Source organism: Oncorhynchus clarkii, chromosome 29 (genome assembly GCF_045791955.1).
Source record: "Oncorhynchus clarkii lewisi isolate Uvic-CL-2024 chromosome 29, UVic_Ocla_1.0, whole genome shotgun sequence".
Lineage (NCBI taxonomy): Eukaryota > Metazoa > Chordata > Actinopteri > Salmoniformes > Salmonidae > Oncorhynchus > Oncorhynchus clarkii.
Genome location: NC_092175.1, coordinates 46,048,617 through 46,067,843, shown reverse-complemented (window position 1 = coordinate 46,067,843; position 19,227 = coordinate 46,048,617). Strand labels below are relative to the sequence as shown.

Below are 19,227 nucleotides of genomic sequence, written 5' to 3'. Positions count from 1 at the left end.
CCTTCTCACCCCGATCTCTCTCTCCCGTCTCCCCGCCGATCTCTCTCTCCCTTCTCCCCCGATCTCTCTCTCCCTTCTCTCTCTCCCTTCTCCCCCGATCTCTCTCTCCCTTCTCTCTCTCCCTTCTCCCACCGATCTCTCTCTCCCGTCTCCCCCCGATCTCTCTCTCCCTTCTCCCCCTGATCTCTCTCTCTCTCCTCTCTCTCCCTTCTCCACCCCTCTCTATCTCTCTCTCTCCCTTCTACCCCCGATCTCTCTCTCTTCTCTCTCCCTTTTCTCTCCTCTCGCTCTCTCTCCTCTCTCTTCCCCCTCTCTCTTCACCCCTCTCTCCCCTCTCTCTCTTCCCTCTCTTTCTCCTCTCTCTCTTCCTCCTCTCTCTCTTCCCTCTCTTTGTCTCTCTCTCTCCCTTCTCTCTCTCTCTTCTCTCTCCTCTCGCTCTCGCTCTCTCCTCTCTCCTCTCTCTTCTCTCTCTCTCTCTTCTCTCTCATCCCCCTCTCTCTTCCCCCTCTCTCCCCTCTCTCTCTTCCCTCTCTCTCTCTTCTCTCTCTTCCCCCCTCTCTCTCCCCTCTCTCTCTCTCCCCTCTCTCTCTCCTATCCCCCTATCCCCTGTCCCCCCCCGCTCCCTTCCAGGTGGAGGACGTGAACGATAACTCCCCCTTGACCTCCGACCCCATCTATCACCCCGTCGTCATGGAAAACTCTCCCAAAGATCTGTCCGTCATCCGTATCCAGGCGCAGGACCCCGACTTCACCGCCATGCCCGGTCGCCTTAGTTACCGCATCACCGCCGGCAACCCACAGAACTTCTTCTCCATAAACTCCAAAACAGGTGACCTCTGACCCTTAACACCTGACGTCTAACCCTTAACCCTAGGGCCTGTATCAACAAAGCGTCTCTGAATAGGAGTGTTGATCTCGGATCAGATTTCCACCTGTCCATATAATATTATTAATCATGGAAACTTTGTTCCTGGAGTGCCGCAGGTACTGCGGGATTTTGATCCAACTAGGCAGCACACCTGACCAACTGAGCTAATTGATCAGTTCGGTGATTGACTTAATTTCGACACACCTGGTCTTCCTGGACGGTTAAATCAAAAAACATCACGTTGTCCTTCAGGACCGGGCCGATCCCTGATCTAAAAGGTGGACCTGATCCTAGATCTGAGAAGCTTTAAGAATACAGGCCCTCACGTTGTCCTTCAGGACCGGGCCGATCCCTGATCTAACAGGTGGACCTGATCCTAGATCTGAGAAGCTTTAAGACTACAGGCCCTCACGTTGTCCTTCAGGACCGGGCCGATCCCTGATCTAACAGGTGGACCTGATCCTAGATCTGAGAAGCTTTAAGAATACAGGCCCTCACGTTGTCCTTCAGGACCGGGCCGATCCCTGATCTAACAGGTGGACCTGATCCTAGATCTGAGAAGCTTTAAGAATACAGGCCCTCACGTTGTCCTTCAGGACCGGGCCGATCCCTGATCTAACAGGTGGACCTGATCCTAGATCTGAGAAGCTTTAAGAATACAGGCCCTCACGTTGTCCTTCAGGACCGGGCCGATCCCTGATCTAACAGGTGGACCTGATCCTAGATCTGAGAAGCTTTAAGAATACAGGCCCTCACGTTGTCCTTCAGGACCGGGCCGATCCCTGATCTAACAGGTGGACCTGATCCTAGATCTGAGAAGCTTTAAGAATACAGGCCCTCACGTTGTCCTTCAGGACCGGGCCGATCCCTAATCTAAAAGGTGGACCTGATCCTAGATCTGAGAAGCTTTAAGAATACAGGCCCTCACGTTGTCCTTCAGGACCGGGCCGATCCCTGATCTAAAAGGTGGACCTGATCCTAGATCTGAGAAGCTTTAAGAATACAGGCCCTCACGTTGTCCTTCAGGACCGGGCCGATCCCTGATCTAAAAGGTGGACCTGATCCTAGATCTGAGAAGCTTTAAGAATACAGGCCCTCACGTTGTCCTTCAGGACCGGGCCGATCCCTGATCTAAAAGGTGGACCTGATCCTAGATCTGAGAAGCTTTAAGATTACAGGCCCTCACGTTGTCCTTCAGGACCGGGCCGATCCCTGATCTAAAAGGTGGACCTGATCCTAGATCTGAGAAGCTTTAAGAATACAGGCCCTCACGTTGTCCTTCAGGACCGGGCCAATCCCTGATCTAAAAGGTGGACCTGATCCTAGATCTGAGAAGCTTTAAGAATACAGGCCCTCACGTTGTCCTTCAGGACCGGGCCGATCCCTGATCTAAAAGGTGGACCTGATCCTAGATCTGAGAAGCTTTAAGAATACAGGCCCTCACGTTGTCCTTCAGGACCGGGCCAATCCCTGATCTAACAGGTGGACCTGATCCTAGATCTGAGAAGCTTTAAGAATACAGGCCCTCACGTTGTCCTTCAGGACCGGGCCAATCCCTGATCTAACAGGTGGACCTGATCCTAGATCTGAGAAGCTTTAAGAATACAGGCCCTCACGTTGTCCTTCAGGACCGGGCCAATCCCTGATCTAACAGGTTGACCTGATCCTAGATCTGAGAAGCTTTAAGAATACAGGCCCTCACGTTGTCCTTCAGGACCGGGCCGATCCCTGATCTAACAGGTGGACCTGATCCTAGATCTGAGAAGCTTTAGGAATACAGGCCCTCACGTTGTCCTTCAGGACCGGGCCGATCCCTGATCTAAAAGGTGGACCTGATCCTAGATCTGAGAAGCTTTAAGAATACAGGCCCTCACGTTGTCCTTCAGGACCGGGCCGATCCCTGATCTAAAAGGTGGACCTGATCCTAGATCTGAGAAGCTTTAAGATTACAGGCCCTCACGTTGTCCTTCAGGACCGGGCCGATCCCTGATCTAACAGGTGGACCTGATCCTAGATCTGAGAAGCTTTAAGAATACAGACCCTCACGTTGTCCTTCAGGACCGGGCCGATCCCTGATCTAACAGGTGGACCTGATCCTAGATCTGAGAAGCTTTAAGAATACAGGCCCTCACGTTGTCCTTCAGGACCGGGCCGATCCCTGATCTAACAGGTGGACCTGATCCTAGATCTGAGAAGCTTTAAGAATACAGGCCCTCACGTTGTCCTTCAGGACCGGGCCGATCCCTGATCTAACAGGTGGACCTGATCCTAGATCTGAGAAGCTTTAAGACTACAGGCCCTCACGTTGTCCTTCAGGACCGGGCCAATCCCTGATCTAAAAGGTGGACCTGATCCTAGATCTGAGAAGCTTTAAGAATACAGGCCCTCACGTTGTCCTTCAGGACCGGGCCAATCCCTGATCTAACAGGTGGACCTGATCCTAGATCTGAGAAGCTTTAAGACTACAGGCCCTCACGTTGTCCTTCAGGACCGGGCCGATCCCTGATCTAACAGGTGGACCTGATCCTAGATCTGAGAAGCTTTAAGAATACAGGCCCTCACGTTGTCCTTCAGGACCGGGCCGATCCCTGATCTAACAGGTGGACCTGATCCTAGATCTGAGAAGCTTTAAGATTACAGGCCCTCACGTTGTCCTTCAGGACCGGGCCGATCCCTGATCTAACAGGTGGACCTGATCCTAGATCTGAGAAGCTTTAAGACTACAGGCCCTCACGTTGTCCTTCAGGACCGGTCCAATCCCTGATCTAAAAGGTGGACCTGATCCTAGATCTGAGAAGCTTTAAGAATACAGGCCCTCACGTTGTCCTTCAGGACCGGGCCAATCCCTGATCTAACAGGTGGACCTGATCCTAGATCTGAGAAGCTTTAAGACTACAGGCCCTCACGTTGTCCTTCAGGACCGGGCCGATCCCTGATCTAACAGGTGGACCTGATCCTAGATCTGAGAAGCTTTAAGAATACAGGCCCTCACGTTGTCCTTCAGGACCGGGCCGATCCCTGATCTAACAGGTGGACCTGATCCTAGATCTGAGAAGCTTTAAGATTACAGGCCCTCACGTTGTCCTTCAGGACCGGGCCGATCCCTGATCTAACAGGTGGACCTGATCCTAGATCTGAGAAGCTTTAAGACTACAGGCCCTCACGTTGTCCTTCAGGACCGGGCCGATCCCTGATCTAAAAGGTGGACCTGATCCTAGATCTGAGAAGCTTTAAGATTACAGGCCCTCACGTCGTCCTTCAGGACCGGGCCGATCCCTGATCTAACAGGTGGACCTGATCCTAGATCTGAGAAGCTTTAAGAATACAGGCCCTCACGTTGTCCTTCAGGACCGGGCCGATCCCTGATCTAAAAGGTGGACCTGATCCTAGATCTGAGAAGCTTTAAGAATACATGCCCTCACCGCGGTCTTTAAGAATACAGGCCCTCACCACGGTCTTTAAGAATACAGGCTCTCACCACGATCTTTATGAATACAGGCCATCACCTTTAAGAATACAGGCCCTCACCTTTAAGAATACAGTCCCTCACCTTTATGAATACAGGCCCTCACCTTTAAGAATACAGACCCTCACCACGGTCTTTAAGAATACAGGCCCTCACCACGGTCTTTAAGAATACAGGCTCTCACCACGATCTTTAAGAATACAGGCCCTCACCTTTATGAATACAGGCCATCACCTTTAAGAATACAGGCCCTCACCTTTAAGAATACAGGCCCTCACCTTTAAGAATACAGGCCCTCACCTTTAAGAATACAGGCCCTCACCTTTATGAATACAGGCCCTCGCCTTTAAGAATACAGGCCCTCACCTTTATGAATACAGGCCCTCACCTTTAAGAATACAGGCCCTCACCTTTAAGAATACTAGACAGTAGATTGAGTGTTGACATGGCAGTAATACTAGACAATAGACACTAACCCTAACACTAACACTAACCCTAACCGAACCCCTAAATCTAACCCTAACCTTAACCTAACCCTAACCTAACCCTAACCTTAACCTAACCCTAACCTTAACCTTAACCTAATCCTAACCTTAACCTTAACCTTAACCTAACCCTAACCTACCCTTAACCTAACCTTAACCTAACCCTAACCTTAACCTAACCCTAACCAACATCTAACCCTAACCTTAACCTAACCCTAACCTTAACCTAACCCTAACTTTAACCTAACCCTAACCAAAATCTAACCCTAACCCAAAATCTAACCCTAACCTTAACCTAACCCTAACCCTAACCTTAACCTAACCCTAACCTAACCCTCACCTTAACCTAACCCTAACCTTAACCTTAACCTAACCCTAACCTTAACCTAACCCTAACTTTAACCTAACCCTAATCAAAATCTAACCCTAACCCAAAATCTAACCCTAACCTTAACCTAACCCTAACCCTAACCTTAACCGAACCCTAACCTTAACCTTAACCTAACCCTAACCTTAATCTAACCCTAACCAAAATCTAACCCAAACCAAAATCTAACCCTAACCTAACCCTAACGTTAACCTTAACCTTAACCTTAACCTTAACCTAACCCTAACTTTAACCTAACCCCAACCAAAATCTAACCCTAAACTTAACCTAACCCTAATTTCAATCTAACCCTAACCTTAACCTAACCTTAGCCTTAATCTAACCCTAACCTTAATCTAACCCTAACCTTAATCTAACCATAACTTTAATCTAACCCTAACCTTAATCTAACCCTAACCTTAACCTAACCCTAACCTTAATCTAACCATAACTTTAATCTAACCCTAACCTTAATCTAACCCTAACCTTAATGTAACCATAACTTTAACCTAACCCTAACCTTAATCTAACCCTAACCTTAATCTAACCCTAACCTTAATCTAACCCTAACCTTAACCTAACCCTAACCAAAATCTAACCCTAACCAAAATCTAACCCTAACCAAAATCTAACCCTAACCTAACCCTAACCTTAACCTTAACCTAACCCTAACCAAAATCTAACACTAACCTTAACCGAACCCTAACTTCAATCTGACCCTAACCTTACCTAACCTTAACCTTAATCTAACCCTAACCTTAATCTAACCATAACTTTAATCTAACCCTAACCTTAACCTAACTCTAACCTTAATCTAATGTCCTTCGGTCTCTGGATTTGAGTTAGTTTACTATTCTAGTAAGGACTTCTGGTACTCCCACACACACTACTGTACTCCCAAGTATAGTACAACATGTACACACACACACACACACACACACACACACACACACACACACACACACACACACACAAACACACACACACACACACACACGCACAAGAACATTGGAGCATTGGGCCAGTAACCGAAGAGTTTCTGGATATAATTCCCAAGCTGACAAGGTAAAAATTGATCGTTCTACCCCTCAGCAACCCACTGTTCCCCGGGTGCCAATGACGTTGATGTCAATTAAGGCAGTCCCCCACACCTCTCTGATTTAGAGGGGTTGGGTTAAATGCGGAAGACACAGATCAGTTGAATACATTAATTTGTACAACTGACAAGGTACTGTGGCTTGGGACAGCCTTCCAACCTGGAATTAAAATGGATTTTGGCGGGGTTTGTATCATTTGATTTCCACAACATGCCTACCTCTTTGAAACAAATGAGAAATAAGACAAAAAAACTGAAAACTTGAGTGTGCATAACTATTCATCCCCCCAAAAGTCAATACTTTGTAGAGCCACCTTTTGCAGCAATTACAGCTGCAAGTCTCTTGGGGTATGTCTCTATAAGCTTGGCACATCTAGCCACTGGGATTGCTGTCCATTCTTCAAGGCAAAACTGCTCCAGCTCCTTCAAGTTGGATGGGTTCTGCTGTTGTACAACAATCCTTCATACCACAGATTTTCAATTTGATTGCGGTCTGGGCTTTGAAAAGGCCATTCCAAGACATTTAAATGTTTCCCCTTAAACCAGGGTAGCCTAGTGGTTAGAGTGTTGGACTAGTAACCGGAAGGTTGCAAGTTCAAACCCCTGAGCTGACAAGGTACAAATCTGTCATTCTGCCCCTGAACAGGCATTTACTGTTCCTAGGCCGTCATTGAAAATAAGAATTTGTTCTTAACTGACTTGCCTATTTAAATAAAGGTAAAATAAAAAAAAATTAAACACTTGAGTGTTGCTTTAGCAGTGGGCTTAGGGTCATTGTCCTGCTGGAAGGTGAACCTCCGTCCCAGTCTCAAATCTCTGGAAGACTGAAACAGGTTTCCCTCAAGAATTGTATTTGTGTATTTAGTGCCATTCATCATTCCTTCAATTCTGACCAGTTTCCCTGCCAATGAAAAACATCCCCACAGCATGATGCTGCCACCACCATGCTTCACTGTGGGGATGGTGTTCTCGGGGTGAGGTGAGGTGTTGTTCTGTATGTTAACCGTGTTTTGTTCTGTTCTTCAGGTCTGATAACAACAACATCGAGGAAACTGGACAGAGAGCAGCAAGCAGAGCACTTCCTAGAGGTACACCAACGTGTGTGTGTGTGTGTGTGTGTGTGTGTGTGTGTGTGTGTGCGTGTGCGTGTGCGCGTGCGTGTGTGTGATCGACCAGTATCTTTGATGAGGGCCCAGGAGCTAATCTGCTCATAAATGGGGCGCTGGCAAAGACCTCCAGCCTCCCCAATGGTCATCAATGGTGAGAACAGAAATACTGTAGGTACAATTAAGTAAAGTACCTGTTAGTGTATCAGATATGCGTGTTTGTGACTCGTTTATGTAGTGTCAAAAGACACAGGCGTCTGTATTCATGACCAAGAGTGGCCTAATATCATTGGTTCATTATCAAATATTAAAATGTCATACAAAGAACAGCATACAAACAACAAATGGATAGCATACGATCATAGATTCATTTTAGACTACACAAGCTTACAAACAAGTGTGTCAGATATCACCTGTTATTGTGTCAGATATCACCTGTTAGTGTGTCAGATATCACCTGTTAGTGTGTCAGATATCATAGTGTGTCAGATATCACCTGTCAGTTTGTCAGATATCACCTGTTAGTTTGTCAGATATCATAGTGTGTCAGATATCACCTGTTAGTTTGTCAGATATCACCTGTTATTGTGTCAGATATCACCTGTTAGTTTGTCAGATATCACCTGTTAGTGTGTCAGATATCACCGGTTAGTGTGTCAGATATCACCTGTTAGTGTGTCAGATATCATCTGTTAGTGTGTCAGATATCACCGGTTAGTGTGTCAGATATCACCTGTTAGTGTGTCAGATATCACCGGTTAGTTTGTCAAATCAAATCTATTTATATAGCCCTTTGTACATCAGCTGATATCTCAAAGTGCTGTAAAGAAACCCAGCCTAAAAACCCAAACAGCAAGCAATGCAGGTGTAGAAGCACTGTGGCTAGGAAAAACTCCCTAGAAAGGCCAAAACCTAGGAAGAAACCTAGAGAGGAACCAGGCTATGTGGGGTGGCCAGTCCTCTTCTGGCTGTGCCGGGTGGAGATTATAACAGAACATGGCCAAGATGTTCAAATGTTCATAAATGACCAACATGGTCGAATAATAATAGTCAGTTGAAACTGGATTAGCAGCTCGGCCAGGTGGACTGGGGACAGCAAGGAGTCATCATGCCAGGTAGTCCTGAGGCATGGTCCTAGGGCTCAGGTCTTCCGAGAGAGAAAAAGAAAGAAAGAGAGAAAGAGAGAGCATACTTAAATTCACACAGGACACCGGATAGGACAGGAGAAGTACTCCAGATATAACAAACTGACCCTAGCCCCCCGACACGTAAACTACTGCAGCATAATTGTCAGATATCACCTGTTAGTGTGTCAGATATCACCTGTTAGTGTATCAGATATCACCTGTTAGTGTGTCTCACCTCGAACTGTACTACTTTCCGGAGACCAAATCCCCGTCATTGCCGTGAAGAAAAGACAAGGGGTGAAGGTCGGGGTGCCTTGTGAGGATTTGTAGGTGGACGAGTAAATCACCACTACCATCGGTTCTATTGGCCAATCACTGGACAGCAAACTAGATGATCTACGGTCGAGACTATCCTACCAACGGGAATTAATTAAAAACTGTAATATCTTATGTTTCACGGAGTCGTGGCTGAACGACGACACGGATGGCTAGGTTTTCCGTGCATCGACAGGACAGAGCAGCTACGTCTGGTAATAGGAGGGGCGAGGGTGTGTGTCTATTTGTCAATAACTTGCAGGTGCACAATATTAAATAAGTCTTGAAATATTGCTCGCCTGAGGTAGAGTACCTCATGATAAGCTGTAGACCACACTATCTACCAAGAGAGTTCTCATCTATAATATTCGTATCCGTCTAGTTTATGTATCCGTCTAGTCCATGGTGATCCTAACTGACCAAAGACAGGTCATTTTTACTAGGGTTAAATGTCAGGAATTGTGAAAACTGACTTTAAATGTATTATTCCATTATTAAAGTGATTCCATGTCTATGTATATAGGGCAGCAGCCTCTAAGGTGCAGGCTTGAGTAACTGGGTGGTAGCCGGCTAGTGATGGCTAGTTAATAGTCTGATGGCCTTGAGATATAAGCTGTTTTTTCAGTCTCTCGGTCCCTGCTTTGATGCACCTGTACTGACCTCGTTTTCTGGATGATAGCGGGGTGAACAGGCAGTGGCTCGGGTGGTTGTTGTCCTTGATGATCGTTTTGGCCTTCCTGTGACATTGGTTGCTGTAGGTGTCCTGGAGGGCAGGCAGTGTGCCCCGGTGATGCGTTGGGCAGACCGCACCACCCTCTGGAGAGCCCTGCAGTTGCGAGCGGTGCAGTTTTTGTACCAGGCAGTGATACAGCCCGACACAATGCTCTCAATTGTGCATCTGTAAATATTTGTGAGGGTCTTAGGGGCTGAGTCCTGAGGTTGAAAGGTGATGTTGTCTGTGTGGGTGGGTGGACCATTTCAGATTGTCAGTGATGTGTGTACGCCCAGGAACTTAAAACTTTCCATCTTCTCCACTACTGTCCCGTCGATGCTGTCTCCCGAAGTCCATAATTTTGTTGACCTTGAGGGAGAGGTTGTTTTCCTGGCACCTCTCTGCCAGGGCCCTCACCTCCTCCCTGTAGGTTATCTTGTCATTGTTGGTAATCAGGCCTACTACTGTTGTGTCGTTTGCAAGCTTGATGACTGAGTTGGAGGCGTGCATGGCTACGCAGTCATGGGAGTACAGGAGGGGGCTGAGCGCGCACCCTTGAGGGTCCCCTGTGTTGAGGATTAGCGAAGTGGCGGTGTTGATTCCTACCTTCACCACCTGGGGGGAGCCTGTCAGGAAGTCCAGGACCCAGTTGCACAGGGCAGGGTTCAGACCCAGGGCCCCGAGCTTAATGATGAGCTTGGAGGGTACTATGGTGTTGAAGGATGAGCTACAGTCAACATACAGCATTTTTACATAGGTATTCCTCTTGTCCAGATAGGGCAGTGTGCAGGGCGATGGCGATTGCATCGTCTGTGGATCTTTTGGGGCGGTAAGCAAATTGAAGTGGGACTTGGGTCTTACTTTTGCTTTCATGGGTACAGGAACAATGGTGGACATCTTGAAGCAAGTGGGGACAGCAGACTGGGATAGGGAGAGATTGAATATGTCCGTAAACACTCCAGCCAGCTGGTCTGCGCATACTCTGAGGACGCGGCTAGGGATGCCGTCTGGGCTGGCATCTTGCGAGAGTTAACATGCTTAAATGTCCTTCGGAGTGGGGCACATTGATGGCACTGTGTTATCCTCAAAGCGGGTGAAGAAGGTGTTTAGGTTTTCCGGGAGCACGTTGGTGGTTTTCCCTTTGTACTTGATTGCCTGTAGACCCTGACACTTATGTATCGTGGCTGAGCTGTTAAATTGCGACTCCACTTTGTCTCTGTACTTTGATTGCCTTACGGAGGGATTAACTACACTGTTTTTTAACTACACCATAACTACTGTTTAACTACACCATATTCCCAGTTACCTTGCCATGGTTAAAATCCCCAGCTAGAATTGTGATTTATTTATTTATTTTATTTAACCTTTATTTAATTAGGCAATACATGGGGCCTCGGGATATGAGGTTTCCAGTTTGCATAATTCTTGGAGGGCCGTGGTGATATCGGCTTGTGGTGGAATATACACGGCTGTGACTATAACCAAAGAGAATTCTCTTGGGAGGTAATACGATCCGTATTTGATTGTGACCATGAAACCGACACCAAAACCCTTCTTCTTCCCGGAGAGTTCATTATTCCTGTCTGAGCTATGAACTGAGAACCCAGCTGGCTGTATGGACGGGGACAGTATATCCTGAGAGAGCCGTGATTCCGTGAAATAGAGTATGTTACCCTCCCCGATGTCTCACTGGAAGGAGATCCTCGCCCTGAGCTCATCTACTTCATTGTTCAGAGACTGAACATTAGCGAGTAATATACTTGGAAGCGGTCGATGGTGTGCACCCCTCTTGAGTCGGACTAGAAGTTATTTCTGGCTGTATGTAATAACACAAAAACCATTCTGGGATAATAATGTAAGAAATAACACTCAAAAAAACAAAATACTGTAAAGTTGCTTAGGAGCTAGAAGCAGATCATGTCTGTCTGTGCCATCTCTGAATTGTTTTCCCCACAAGGTCAGTTATACAAGACTGCGTGTTTGTCCTATATGTTTAACAGTCTGGTAAGCAGGCCAGAGCAAAGCAGTATGTCTCTGATCAATGTGATTGATCAGTGATCATCTCTCTACTGACCTACCGATCAATCCCACAGAGATATCCCTGTGAGGAAAGACCCACGTGGCCCAACATGCCCTCTGTTCCAAAACTCTGTCCTATCTACTAACTGTACACTTGTTCATTTCCCTTTATGGTTTCCTTTTTATTATTATACTACTTCCTGTAGTTAGTATACTACTTCCTGTAGTCCTGGATGATTGAAATCAGATGCTTTACTGATGATGACACAGGGCTAACTCTCTCTAGGCTAGTTAATTGTTGGCCATGTGATCAATAGTTCTGGATGATGATTGATTATTGTCAATTCATGATTAGATTATATATGTGTGTCCAGGTAATGGTGACAGACAGACTGAATCATATTGACAGATGTTTGTACTGTAGATTCTTATTCTATAATGTGTGTGTCTCTGTCCCCAGATAACGGTTATGGACAGTCCGGTAATGTCCCGTCTCCCCACTGTGTGTGTCTCTGTCCCCAGATAACGGTTATGGACAGTCCGGTAATGTCCCGTCTCCCCACTGTGTGTGTCTCTGTCCCCAGATAACGGTTATGGACAGTCCGGTAATGTCCCGTCTCTCCACTGTGTGGGTCATAGTCCACATCCAGGATGAAAACGACAACATCCCCACATTCACCGAGTCCGTCTACCGGATCAGCTTACCGGAACGCGACCGGAACAAACGCGGTGATCCCATCTATCGGGTGTTTGCGTCCGACCTCGACCTGGACACCAACGGCAACATCACATACAGTATCGTCGGGGGTAACGATGATGAGAAGTTCAGCATTGACCCGCTGACCGCAATGGTGTCGTCACACAAGATGGTCACGGCAGGAAGCTACGACATCATCACCGTAAGTGTCCCTGTCTGTAGCATCCCTTTGTCAAAATCTTGCGGGCCAGAAAAAGGGCAGTTATTTGAAAATATATAGATCCATTATAATGTTTTATATATTTAACTAGGCAAGTTAGTTTAGAACAAATTCTTATTTACAATGACACCTACCCCAGGCGACACTGGACCAATGGTGCGCCGCCAAATGGAGCTCCCAATCACGGCAGGCTGTGATGCAGTCTGGAATCGAACAAGGACTGTAGCACTGAGATGTAGTGCCTTAGACCGCTGCGCCACTCAGGAAACCAACACACCTACTCATTAAAGGGTTTTGTCATATTTTTACTAATTTCTCATTTCTACTAATACATATGGAATCAGGTAGTAACCAAAAAAGTGTAAAACAAATCAAAATATATATTATATTTAAGATTCTTCAAAGTAGCCAATCTTTGCCTTGATGACAGCTTTGCACACTCTTGGGATTCTCTCAACCAGCTTCACCTGGAATGGTCGCGCTTGAAGGAGTTCCCACATATGCTGAGCACTTGTTGGCTGCTTTTCCTTCACTCTGCATTCCAACTCATCCCAAACCATCTCAATTGGGTTGAAGTCGGGTGATTGTGGAGGCCAGGTCATCTGATGCATCTGATCACTCTCCTTCTTGGTCAAATAGCCCTTATACAGCCTGGAGGTGTGTTGATTCATTGTCCTGTTGAAAACCAAATGGTACTTCCACGTTGGACTAGTAACCGAAAGGTTGCAAGTTCAAATCCTGGAGCTGACAAGGTAAAAATCTGTCGTTCTGTCCCTGAACAAGGCAGTTAATACCACTGTTCCTAGGCTGTCAATGAAAATAAGAATTTGTTCTTAACTGACTATTTTTTTTTAAAAGTGCAAACCAGATGCGTTGGTGTATCACTGCTGTTGTAGCCATTCTGGTTAAGTATGCCTTGAATTCTAAAGAAATCACTGAAAGTGTCACCACCAAATCACCTCCTCCTCCATGCTTCACATTGGGAACTACACATCCAGAGATCATCCGTTCACCTACTCTGCGTCTCACAAAGACACGGCGGTTGGAACCAATAATCTCAAATTTAGACTCATTAGACCTATGGACAGATTCCACCGGTCTATTGTCCATTGCTTGTGTTTCTTGACCCAAGCAAGTCTCTTCTTCTTATTTGTGTCCTTTAGTAGTGTTTTCTTTGCAGCAATTCGACCATGAAGGCCTGATTCCCGCATTCTCCTCTGAACAGTTGATGTTGAGATGTGTCTGTTCCTTGAACTCTGTGAAGCATTTATTTGGGCTGCAATTTCTGAGGCTTGTAACTCTAATGAACGTATCCCCTGCAGCAGAGGTAACTCTGGGTCCTCCTTTCCTGTGGCGGTCCTCATGAGAGCCAGTTTCATCATAGCGCTTGATAGTTTTTTCGACTGCACTTGAAGAAACTTTCAAAGATCTTGAAATGTTCCGGATTGACTGACCTTCATGTCTTAAAAGTAACGAGGGATTGCCGTTACTCTTTGCTTATTTCAGCTGTTCTTGCCATAATATGGACTTGGCCTTTTACCAAATAGGGCTATCTTCTGTATACCACAACTGATTGGCTCAAACGCTTTAAGAAGGAAAGAAATTCCACAAATTAGCTTTTAACAAGATATTCCAGGTGACTACCTCATGAAGCTGGTTGAGAGAATGCCAAGAGTGTGCAAAGCTGTCATCAAGGCAAAGGGTGGCTCCTTTGAAGAATCTCAAATTTAAAATATATTTTGATTTGTTTAACACTTTTTTGGTTAATACATGATTCCATATGTGTTATTTGAAAGTAGAAAATTGTAAAGATATAGAAAAACCCTGTAATGAGTAGGTGTGTCCAGACTTTTGACTGGTACTGTGTATATATATATATCTCCGTTATAATGTATATAAATGTATAGGTCCGGGATGCTGCCCTTCTAGGCAGAGTTCCTCTGTCCAGCGTCTGTGTTCTTTTGCCCATCTTAATATTTTCTTCTTATTGGCCAGTCTGAGATATGGCTTTTTCTTTCCGTTCTTTACAATGTACGGAAAACCTAGAAGGTCAGCATCCCAGAGTCACCTCCCCACGGTTGACGTTGAGACTGGTGTTTTGCGGGAACTATTTAATGAAGCTGCCAGTTGAGGACTTGTGAGGCGTCTGTTTTTCAAACTAGACAATCTAATGTACTTGTCCTCTTGCTCAGTTGTGCACCGGGGCCTCCAACTCTTCATTCTATATTGGTTTGAGCCAGCTTGCGCTGTTCTGTGAAGGGAGTAGTACACAGCGTTGTACGAGATCTTCAGTTTCTTGACAATTTCTCACATGGAATAACCTTCATTTCTCACAACAAGAATAGACTGACGAGTTGCAGAAGAAAGCTCTTTGTTTCTGGGCATTTTTGAGCCTGTAATCTAACCCACAAATGCTGATGCTCCAGATTCTCAACTAGTCTAAAGAAGGCCAGTTTTATTCCTTCTTTAATCAGGACAACAGTTTTCATCTGTGCTAACATAATTGCAAATGGGTTTTCTAGTGATCAATTAGCCTTTTAAAATTATAAATGGATTAGTTAACACAACGTTCCACTGGAACAGAGGAGTGATGGTTGCTGATAGTGGGCCTCTGTACTCCTATGTAGATATTCCATAAAAAATCTGCCGTTTCCAGCTACAATAGTCATTTACAACATGAACAATGTCTACAATGTATTTCTGATAAATTTGATGTTATTTTAATGGACAAAACAATTTGCTTTTCTTTCAAAATCAAGAACATTTCTAAGTGACCCCAAACAGTAGTGTAGGTCCATTATCATTTATATAAATATATAGGTTTATTATCATTTATATAAATATATAGGTCCATTATCATTTATATAAATACAGTATATAGGTCCATTATCATTTATATAAATATATAGGTTTATTATCATTTATATAAATATATAGGTTTATTATCATTTATATAAACATATAGGTTTATTATCATTTATATAAATACAGTATATAGGTCCATTATCATTTATATAAATACAGTATATAGGTCCATTATCATTTATATAAATATATAGGTTTATTATCATTTATATAAATACAGTATATAGGTCCATTATCATTTATATAAATACAGTATATAGGTCCATTATCATTTATATAAATATATAGGTTTATTATCATTTATATAAATACAGTATATAGGTCCATTATCATTTATATAAATACAGTATATAGGTTTATTATAATTTATATAAATACAGTATATAGGTCCATTATCATTTATATAAACATATAGGTTTATTATCATTTATATAAATACAGTATATAGGTCCATTATCATTTATATAAATATATAGGTTTATTATCATTTATATAAATACAGTATATAGGTCCATTATCATTTATATAAATACAGTATATAGGTCCATTATCATTTATATAAATATATAGGTTTATTATCATTTATATAAATACAGTATATAGGTCCATTATCATTTATATAAATACAGTATATAGGTTTATTATAATTTATATAAATACAGTATATAGGTCCATTATCATTTATATAAACATATAGGTTTATTATCATTTATATAAATACAGTATATAGGTCCATTATCATTTATATAAATATATAGGTTTATTATCATTTATATAAATATATAGGTTTATTATCATTTATATAAACATATAGGTCCATTATCATTTATATAAATACAGTATATAGGTCCATTATCATTTATATAAACATATAGGTTTATTATCATTTATATAAATACAGTAAATAGGTCCATTATCATTTATATAAACATATAGGTTTATTATCATTTATATAAATACAGTATATAGGTCCGTATATATATATGTCCGTTATCATTTCGGCATACTTTCTATCTAGTTTTAGATGTTCAAGAGTGGCCAGGTGTTTTTCCTCTTTTCTAACCTTCCCCCTGATATAAGATGAATGCACTGAGTCGCTCACCCCTGATACCTGATATAAGATGAATGCACTGAGTCGCTCACCCCTGAGACCTGATATAAGAAGAATGCACTGAGTCGCTCACCCCTGAGACCTGATATAAGATGAATATATGTATAGGTGTTAGCAACATGGAGGTGGCTCAGCTCTACCTAGCCTTCCAATAGGCTCTGCTCTACCTAGCCTTCCAATAGGCTCAGCTCTACCTAGCCTTCCAATAGGCTCTGCTCTACCTAGCCTTCCAATAGGCTCCACTCTACCTATCTTTCCAATAGCTTCTGCCATGTTGCTGAGACCTGTCTGGTAACATGAGATCAGCAATGACTGAAGGATTGGAGGGTCTGTCTGTCTCTCTGTCGCTGTCTCTGTCTCTGTCTCACTCTCTCTGTTTATCTCTCTCTCTTACTCTTTCTCTCTGTCTCTGTCTCTTTCTCACTCACTCTCTCTCTTTTCTCTCTCTCTCTCTCTCTGTCCCACCCTCTCTCTCTCTCTCTCTCTCTCTCTCTCTCTCTCTCTCTCTCTGTCCCCCCCCCTCTCTCTCTCTCTCTCTCTCTCTCTCTGCCCCCCCCCCTCTCTCTCTCTCTCTCTCTCTCTCTCTCTCTCTCTCTCTCTCTCTCTCTCTCTCTCTCTCTCTCTCTCTCTCTCTCTCTCTCTCTCTCTCTCTCTCTCTGTCTCTCTCTCTCTCTCTCTCTCTCTCTCTCTCTCTCTCTCTCTCTCTCTCTCTCTCTCTCTCTCTCTCTCTCTCTCTCTCTCTCCCTCTCTCCAGATAAAGGCCCTAGACGGTGGAAGCCCTCCTCTATGGTCTACAGTAAAGCTCTATATGATGTGGGTTCGTAAGCCTGTTCCCTCTCTGCTGCCGCTGGTGTTCTCCCAGCGCTACTACAACTTCTCCGTCTCTGAGGCCACAGCTGTAGGTCAGCCTGTAGGACTGGTGTCTGTACGACAGACGGACACACCGCTCTGGTTTGACATCATAGGTGAGGAGAGGTGAGGGGTGTGGTGGTGGTGGTGATGGTGGTGGTGGTGGTGGTGGTGATGGTGGTGGTGGTGGTGGTGGTGGTGGTAGTGTGAGTCCTTGTTTGTGTGATGCATTATGGTATAAATGTTGAATGACTTTCTCTCCCCCCATTCCCTCTCCCCCTCTCCCCCCCCCCCCCTTCTGTCTCCCCCTTCCCTCCTCCCCTGCCCCTTTCTAAAGGAGGGAGGGTAGCCAGGGAGGTATTCTATATACCTAAATACATCTGTGGGAGGAACTGCTCATCTGAAGCAGGTACAGTATGACAACATATGTTCTCTTTACTTCCTGGTTCTGGTCAGCTGACATGGGTACAGTAACAGAACAACTTAGTCCCTATCCCAAATTCGACGCCATGAGATAATCTCTAGAATCCTTCTCTTTATGACTTACATCCCTCAGCTTTAGACCAAAACAAAAACACAGACTGCAGTTTTAACATCCGATTCTCTATCTGTCAGTATTCAAACTGGCTATGAACAAGGAGAAAACATACCCTCAGTAATCAAACAGACTGACACAAGACAGGAAATCTTCTCTCAGTCGTCTTTCCCAGTGCTCACAGTAGACAGACTAACACCAGTCAGACAGACGGTCACCAGACAGCCAATAGAGTCTCAGTATTATGACGGTCACCAGACAGCCAATAGAGTCTCAGTATTATGACGGTCACCAGACAGCCAATAGAGTCTCAGTATTATGACGGTCACCAGACAGCCAATAGAGTCTCAGTATTATGACGGTCACCAGACAGCCATTAGAGTCTCAGTATTAGGATGGTAACCAGACAACCAATAGAGTCTCAGTATTTTGAAGGTCACCAGACAACCAATAGAGTCTCAGTATTATGACGGTCACAAGACAGCCAATAGAGTCTCAGTATTATGACGGTCACCAGACAGCCAATCAAGTCTCAGTATTAGGATGGTAACCAGACAACCAATAGAATCTCAGTATTATGACGGTCACCAGACAGCCAATAGAGTCTCAGTATTATGACGGTCACCAGACAGCCAATCGAGTCTCAGTATTATGATGGTCACCAGACAGCCAATAGAGTCTCAGTATTATGATGGTCACCAGACAGCCAATAGAGTCTCAGTATTATGACAGATTCAGTCAGGAATTCATATCCTCTCTCTCTCTGAATGTAAATCTGACACAGTCAGGGATTCATATCCTCTCTCTCTGTAATTAATAGAAGTGATGTCGTTTCTGCGTTGACTTCTAATGAGGCAGTTTGTGTGTTTTAGGTTTTAAATTCCATTCGTCTGCCCTCTCTACGCTTGGTCTCAGCTACCTGTACAAAACAATCACTCTGTAATATGTTACAGCACCTGCCTGTCTGTTTGGAAGTCTGCAGCCTGGATGTGTTTGTGTGCGGAGGAGAATTGTTGTTGACTTCAAGAGAAACAGAAGACCATGACCCAGGAGACAATACTGACAAAACTAATTTATGATAGAAATACCTCTTCAAACTCTAACTAAAGCTTTACGTCTGTCTGCCTGTCTACCTGTTGCCTGTCTGCCTGCCTGCCTGCCTGTCTGTCTGCCTGTCTGTCTGTCTGTCTGTCTGTCTGTCTGTCTGTCTGTCTGTCTGTCTGTCTGTCTGTTTCAGAGGGCTACGACAGTGGCTTTGACTTCCAGCAGGGCATGGGTACTGTGGTGATAGCCAGGCCGCTGGACGCTGAGGGTCAGTCGCTCTACAACCTGACGGTCATGGTCACTGACGGTACCAACACAGCTAACACACAGGTACTACACACACAC

General features: G+C 44.5%; 1 protein-coding gene across 1 annotated transcript in view; it reads left to right on the top strand.

Moving 5' to 3' along the window:
* LOC139388244 (protocadherin Fat 3) overlaps positions 1–19,227 on the top strand; it is a 334,570-nt gene that overhangs the window by 92,157 nt on the left and 223,186 nt on the right. The window contains exons 19-24 of the mRNA XM_071134792.1: positions 631–829; positions 7,309–7,370; positions 12,146–12,460; positions 17,209–17,419; positions 17,641–17,712; positions 19,076–19,212. Coding sequence (XP_070990893.1) covers positions 631–829; positions 7,309–7,370; positions 12,146–12,460; positions 17,209–17,419; positions 17,641–17,712; positions 19,076–19,212 — 996 coding nt within the window. The remainder of the gene's footprint in view (positions 1–630; positions 830–7,308; positions 7,371–12,145; positions 12,461–17,208; positions 17,420–17,640; positions 17,713–19,075; positions 19,213–19,227) is intronic.